The sequence below is a fragment of the Rutidosis leptorrhynchoides genome, chromosome 2 (genome assembly GCF_046630445.1).
Source record: "Rutidosis leptorrhynchoides isolate AG116_Rl617_1_P2 chromosome 2, CSIRO_AGI_Rlap_v1, whole genome shotgun sequence".
NCBI lineage: Eukaryota > Viridiplantae > Streptophyta > Magnoliopsida > Asterales > Asteraceae > Rutidosis > Rutidosis leptorrhynchoides.
This window is the reverse complement of record NC_092334.1, coordinates 75,443,063-75,450,953: the sequence shown is the minus strand read 5'-3', so window position 1 is coordinate 75,450,953 and position 7,891 is coordinate 75,443,063. Positions and strand designations below refer to the sequence as shown.

The 7,891-nt window shown below is 34.3% G+C and overlaps 1 protein-coding gene across 1 annotated transcript; it reads right to left on the bottom strand.

Annotated features, from left to right (window-relative positions):
• Positions 1 to 6,155: 6,155 nt before the first annotated feature.
• On the bottom strand, positions 6,156 to 7,518 carry LOC139887991 (putative F-box protein At3g10240). Its single transcript, XM_071871031.1, has 2 exons — positions 6,663 to 7,518; positions 6,156 to 6,190 (listed from the first exon to the last, which is right to left on the bottom strand). Exons 1-2 carry the CDS (start codon positions 7,516 to 7,518, stop codon positions 6,156 to 6,158), a joined length of 891 nt encoding a protein of 296 aa, XP_071727132.1.
• Positions 7,519 to 7,891: the final 373 nt, after the last annotated feature.

Sequence of the window (7,891 nt, the reverse complement as noted above, 5' to 3'; positions counted from 1 at the left end):
AAGCATCAAATGCAAAACCCAAAGAAATGTATTCGATTAAATTACAAAGATCTTTATATGGGTTAAAACAATCGGGACGTATGTGGTATAACCGATTAAGTGATTACTTGATAAGCAAAGGGTATACAAATAATCTTACTTGCCCTTGTGTTTTCATTAAGAAAACAACATCCGGATATGTGATCATAGCTGTTTATGTTGATGATCTTAACATCATAGGTACAAATAAAGAGATCCATGAAGCCATTCAACTTCTAAAGAAAGAATTTGAAATGAAAGATCTCGGAAAAACCAAGTATTGCCTTGGTTTACAAATTGAGCATATGCCTAATGGTTTACTTGTACATCAAACAACATATACTGAAAAGATTTTGAAACGTTTCAATATGGACAAGGCAAAACCATTAAGTACTCCTATGGTTGTTAGATCACTCAATGTTGAAGCTGATCCATTTCGTCCATGTGAAGATCAAGAAGACATTCTTGGACCAGAAGTACCATATCTTAGTGCAATTGGAGCTCTTATGTATCTTACAAATTGTACAAGACCTGACATTTCTTTTGCAGTTAATTTGTTGGCAAGGTTCAGCTCTGCTCCTACCAAAAGACACTGGAATGGGATCAAACACATATTTCGATACCTTCGAGGAACTACTGATTTAGGATTATTTTATTCTAACGAATCAAAACAAGATTTGGTTGGTTATGCAGATGCAGGTTATTTATCTGATCCACATAAAGCTAAATCTCAAACTGGATATGTATTCCTAAATGGAGGTACTGCAATATCATGGCGTTCTCAAAAACAAACACTTGTTGCTACATCGTCAAATCATGCCGAAGTGATTGCATTACATGAAGCTACTCGGGAATGTTTTTGGTTGAGATCAATGACACAAATCATTACTGATTCTTGTGGACTAGAACGCGATAAAAGTCCAACAATTATCTATGAAGATAATGCAGCTTGCATAGCACAGATGAAAGAAGGGTATATCAAAAGTGACCGAACCAAACACATACCTCCTAGATTCTTCTCATACACTCAAAATCTCATTAAGGACAACGAGATTGAAATGAGATATGTTCAATCCAGCAAAAACTCTGCTGATCTTTTCACGAAAGCACTTCCAACTGCTATTTTCAGAACACACGTTCATAACATTGGCATGAGACATGTTCAAAAGATGTAACAGCTGAAGCGATGTCTACTTGAGGGGGAGTCAACTCCATGCTGCACTCTTTTTCCCTTAGCTAAAGTTTTTTTCCCACTGGGTTTTCTTTAGCAAGGTTTTTAACGAGGCAGTAATTTATAGTTGATCTTCAACAAAATAAAATTGCTATCCAAGGGGGAGTGTTATAATAATAATAATAATATAGATATGGATAGTCAATTTTGGTGTATACATATAGTCAATTTTGGTACACAAAGTATGTATTTTTATATTGAGATTTTAGGCTATAAATACTCATGAATGCAAGCATTAAACTTGCACCATTTCACACACTTACAAAGTGTTTCTTTCTTTCTCCATTATCATCTTTGTTCTTACACTTCATTATTAGTATTCTTAATCAAGAATCAAATCACTAAAGGTAGTTATAAGCCTACTGAATTATAACATCAAGAATCAAACCACTAAAGGTAGTTATAAGCCTACTGAATTATAACATCAAGAATCAAACCACTAGTTATAAGCCTACTGAATTATAACATTATTAACCCTTTATATGCTAAAATAATCGCAGATTTTAATCGTTCCACTTTTACACCACCGCCGTTTCATACTTCGTGTGGACACTACATAAAACGTGAAAAACCCACGCCCCCATCGACTTCATCTACCTCCTGCCCTTCTAAACCTAATTCTTTACCACATCTACTCAATATCTTTCATTTTCCACTTATTAATTTCATATCAAATCACATACTTCGTCATCACCGTCTGCCGTCACATCTCCGTTGCGCCGCCCCGTCACCGGTTGCTCCGTCACTTTCTCCGTCGCAATCAAGGTATTCTACTATTCTTTTTGTCCTTATTGCCAATCAAAAACGAAAAATTAGGGTCTGTTCCCTGATGGGACAACAACAAAAATTAGGTTTTCGATTTTGCAGCTTTTGTGGCGGTACCTTCACAAAAAGAATTAGGGTTTGCATTTTGACGTCAGATTCTCTATTTTTATTGCAATGGCAGGTATTTTACTTTTGCTTTTCTGTAATTTAAAAACTTAATTTTGCTTTTGTTCTTTCTCATATTAATTTGTCGTTGCCCATATTGTTTTAATTTGATTTGATTTTTTGAGTTTTTGTTATGCTTCATTGTTCGATAGCAAAATTTTGACCTCCATTGCATCATATTTAATCCACGGTTTCATGTTCCACAATCAACCTATGTTTAGGGTTATGTTACTAATTGGCTTTATTGTTTGTGAATTTTTTTCATAAAGATCATATTCATGTCAGGTATAGCTACGATGAAGATAACAGCAATGGTGAACAACATCATCGGTTTTATATGATAGTCTTTTGGATTAGGTGACTAGTTTCAATCTAATGACGATGATGATAACGGAAGCAACGGTGAACGACATCATCAGTCTTTATATTTGTTAACTTTTAATGACGCTATATGTGTTGTCAATAGTGGGAGAATTATGATATTAATATTGTTGACTACATGATTCTATGCTGATATAAAAGGATAGCCTTTGGTTTTCGGAAAACATTTTTGCATCAACTACTCTATAACGATATATAGAAGTTAAAGATTTTTTGTTATTTAGATCTAAACTGTTACCATACAGGATGTATTATGTATTATTATGTATATGTCTATGTTCATGTATGCAAGCGTGTACAAGTATGCATGTATTATTTGTAAAATGAACTTTCAATACACGGATTTGTAACAGTGATATTTGTTCGAGTGTAAAAGACCATCTTATGTTGACGTCATTGAAGGTTATATTCAATATATAACTAATAAATAAAACGCTTTCATACTGTTACAAGCTTTGTTGGACAATTTTAAAAGGATTGACACTTTTAATTTTGAACGTTTCAATTACATTCTACTAACTAAAACAGGTCAAGTTATCTAAAAATGAAACATTTCAAATGAGTTGGATTAGTTGAATGCGAAGAAATATATGTGCAATATGTCATCTGTAATAAATTGATTTTGTTTGATATACTGAGTTTGACATCTATGCAAGTGTTTGCACGATTGTAATACCAGGGTGAGGCTATTGGTGTTAATTATAAAGGTATATTGCGCGGTGAGTAGGAAATTAACATGGTATGTTACAGAGCGATGGAGTTGCCTTTCATCAAGAATGGGGCCAGCTTTAGGAGCTGGTTTCAGCTTTTGATAGATCGCGCAGTGAAAGAGAGCAAGACAGTTTTCGAGTGTCGATAGTTGTGAGCGGAAGATAGTTACGATGGTCAATCCAGTTTCTATTTTGGTGGATGTGATTTTGAAGAAGTAATTAGGAAAAAGATCGAAACTTCAAATTAGAAAAAAGTAATAAAAAGCTATGAAAAGATAATAGCTTTAGGGTGATAGTTGTGAGCGGAAGGTAGTTACGATGGCCAATCCAGTTCTCTATTTTCTTGGATGTGATTTTGAAGAAGTAATTAGGAAAAAGATTGAAACTTCAAATTAGAAAATAGTAATAAAAAGCCATGAAGAAATGATAGCTTTAGGGTATAACTGTAACCATAAATTTATATTTTGTTCCACAGGACACATGATGATGATGATGTTGAATGTAAAGAGAGAAATGAACGAATTGAAATGGAAGATCAAAGATAGAAGATGGGGTTTGGGTGGACAACACAGACAGACACCTAGGTTTTAATATAATTGCATTTTATCGACGTTCACCAACTCCGTTGTTCGTCATTCCATCGCTGTCCCGACCTTGAGGTAATAAACTGTTGTATCTTTTAAACGTTTTGGTTATGTAACATGTATCTATTTGATGTATGAATGTAACTTTGTGAAGAACAGTTCAATATTATCTTGAATTATACTGATAATCTTGATGAAAAATAGCAAGTTTTCAAACTGGTCGAAATATTTGTATCCAAACATGGACATTCTGGACATAAATCCCTCTGTTTCCCAGTTTGACTTGTGTTGAATCAATTAAAAATAGAACTTGATTGGGTCAAATTTGTTACCCCTAACGAAGTTATTCGATTAAATGCATGATTTATGTCATTTGCACTTGATGCAGCTGCTTCCAGCAAGAAGAGGAGTGTATGGCTCTTTTGATGGATTATGCATGTGTCTTTGACAATGGAGCAAATTTGCGACAAAAGCAGGTATATTTAACATTTTTGTATTTGCTACATCCTCATAGTAGTAATGTTCTTGCTGTTATTATTCTATATTTATAGATATATAGCATCTTTCTCTTCACAATATAGCTCCATGGGGTTCTAACTCATAGGGTATCATGCTTTATTGTCTTCCATGAATTTGGATTTCCAGATCACTACTACCGCTTTGTTTCCTACAAACATTTACTCGGCGAAACAACAACTACTTGAATTCCAACTCTATCTAGGTAATACATTTCACATGGAAATTCACTTATACAACTCATCCAAAGACTATACTTCCTACAAGTAGATTATATTACGAGTAGAAAATCTTAAACTATATGGTGATTTGAATAGCAAATTTAGCCAAAACTAATATGTCAATACATTATGTGAAGCAACAATAGTTGCTGATTTGAAAATGCACTTTGTTTTGTTTTAAGTTGATTAAAATAGGTTTCGGTACACCCTAATTTGTGATTATATTTTGTTAAGCACATTAATAACAGTATTGCTATGCTTATTTGCATTCTGTGTATTATATTATATGTGTATACTAAAATTGTCAGTACAGTAAGTTACTGGCATATAATTTTCCTTTGATTAAACGTTTGTTTAATTCAGTTACTGACATTAAAAAAGTTATTTGTAAATGATATTCAGACTTACGAACTTAACTAAGTGTATCTTATCTGTCCCGCTAGCAAATTTACTTCATAATTACCGCCTAAATGATTTTAGAATCTTCTATATAGCAATAAATTTAGACCCGAGATGTTATAGACAAGATCATGAAAATTTGCTTGCCAAGATAGAGCACTTTGTGGATCCTTAATAGTCTGTAATTCTGAAGATTGACTATTATATGTTTTTTTAGGTTGCAAGTGTATTCTCTTTCATGCATGATCAAATACGAATATATATGCACCAACTTCATGATCATATAAGAATATGTATGTACCAGCTTCTTTTTATGTATGTATGTATTTATATGTATGTATATGTATATTAATGTATCTATGTATAGATATCAAAGGCCTTAATTATAGCGGAACCAAAAACAAAGACCAAAAAGACCGAAGATCAATCGACATCATCGATTTTGATTTTTGTCTTAATTTGCTAATTTGTAGGTTTTGAATTCGTTTGATAATGTTGTTTGCGCTCATATTTTCAGCTGATGCATTTTACAGATCAAACACACTGCAACACCAATGCCACCACACCACAAAAAGAAGCACAAACAAGCAACACCGGCACAAAACGAAGACTACCTCTCGACTATGCAGACTACCACTCCCGCTGTGTATGTAATGTACCTACAAAAACAAATCGTAGTATTTTCCTTCTGTAAATACATAACACTATGTTAAATATGAATTTGTAACCCGAAAGGTCCCGCCGCATCGCGCGGGCCGGTCTGAATCTTGTTTATCCTATTTAATATCTATATCTTCCCTATTTTTATTCATCTTCATCATATTTCATCTTCTCCAACCATCTTCAATCTTCATCATTCTTCCAAATTTTTTTCCCCAAAAAAAAAATGTCAAACCCAAATCAAAGACCCAATACTCCCAACGAATGGTACCGTAGTTATACGGGCGGTGGTTCATCAAACCCGAACAACTATCACCAAGTTCCATTAATTGCGCCTCAATTCCGAATCTTGACACCCGAACAATAACATCAACTTTACTTGGAAGAGAGCACAACCACAAAAGCTTAGTTTTAAAATAGAAGGTACGAAAGCAAAATGAGATTAACAAAACTTTGCACATACACTGTAACTGATACACACAAATGACTCTGAAACATCTTCCATTTATTCATTAAGATTCACAGTTACACCAGCATCATCTATTGAATTAAAAAAAAAAAAAAGAAAAAAAGTCACATTCCTTGTCATTTTTTAAAGGATATTTCAAGTTGGAGTAAAATTAAAAATGGTACTTTTATAAAACCACAAGGAATAAGCTTCATTACATAATAAAGAGAAAAATATGTTCACTTCGGGAACTTGTGAACACTCTCAGATTCAAAGTTTTGGAGTTTCACAAAGCTGGGACGGTAACTGATTGCATCCCCACATGAAAATTGTGTCTTCTCAATTGTAGGTGTATGTGGACGATATACCCACAGTTTCCCGCCACCATACATCAAAATACTTCCATCTTTAAAACTTCCCGGAGCGCTAAAAAGACTATGTTCCAGAAAATTCTTCCATTGATTAACAATTCCTTTTGCCAAGAGTTTTTGATGCCATATTCCTTCATCACCCAGATTGAAACTTCACAGGAAGCACGATTATAATAAGAAACACATAAACAACCATTTCGAACTCCCAGATTAAAGTATGTATCTTCTAAACCTACTACTGGAGGATAGGGAAGTACATCAAATGTCTCTTTATCAACATTAAATCTGCAAATCTTTTTAATATTGTCATCAATATTCCAATGAACATGGTTATTCAAGAACGTTCCCCTACGCCCATAAATAGAATAAGTAACATTACAAGGAGCAAGACTTCTCCATTTGCCACTGCCAAGAGTGTAAATCTCGGCATATAGCACGCGTATAGACGATCCAACATCTTGAAAAACCCTTAAAACTTTGTATTCCCCAGTCAATGAACTGACTCCAAAACCATAACAGTTTAGGATATTATCTTCTGTACTATCTATCTGTTTAGGAAGTATCATATATTCTCGAGTGATCGGACTACATATGAAAATCATAACACTTTTGTATCCACTAGCAATCAAACATATCAAACCATTAACTGACCACACCGCAAACGGTCGACTATCTTGAAAAACAGGAGCAAGGTTAAGATCAAGACTCATGATTGGATCGTGGTGTAAATGATTGCATCCATGTTCCTCTTGAATCCCTAACAACCTCAAATATTTCGGTTTAGGCATACTGTCCATAGTAAACTCATGATCAAGAAGCATGAAACATTCAGGTGATTTGGTGAGGTGAAGATTGATAAAATGAGAGTCGGAAATAAGATTAAGCCAATCACGGCAAACACATTTGCAACCGATGATTGTTTTAACAGGAAGTCCAAGAAGGATCTCAACAATGTGATAATCTGATAAGTCATGAATGGAGGATGTATTGCCAATAACTGATTCCGAATTGGGGCCTTTAGTTATTGACAAAATTCTCTCGTTTTCCATTTTTCTTTTTTCAGAATCACAAGTTTTTGTGTCTTTGTAATACTAACGAATATCCACGAATACTTGGTTGTAAACACGAACAAGGTTTCTGATTTTTCAAGTTTTGTATAAAATTAATGGGGCAATAAGCAGGAGGAATTCCTCAACCAAGATTAAGATATATTAAAAATATGATGATAAAGGAGATATAAACAGGAAATTAAAAGTAACACGACACTTGAAAAACAGCAATAACAATCGGTCTTAAGTATGCACTTCCCTCGTCAGTTCCTCGACGGTGGGAGATGCTGGTGGGGCAGGTGGTGCAGGTGGCGCCGGTGGTACAGAGGGTGCAGCACCAGAAGTAGATGGCACATAACGGCCGACCTTACGC

What these genes read in the sequence shown, in the direction of transcription:
- LOC139887991 (XM_071871031.1), bottom strand. Translation starts at nt 7,518, where the DNA reads ATGGAAAACGAGAGAATTTTGTCAATAACTAAAGGCCCCAATTCGGAA. An exon ending in TAATCTGGGAGTTCGAAATG is followed by an intron (nt 6,191 to 6,662) that starts GTTGTTTATGTG and finishes TTAATTCAATAG; the next exon opens with ATGATGCTGGTGTAACTGTG.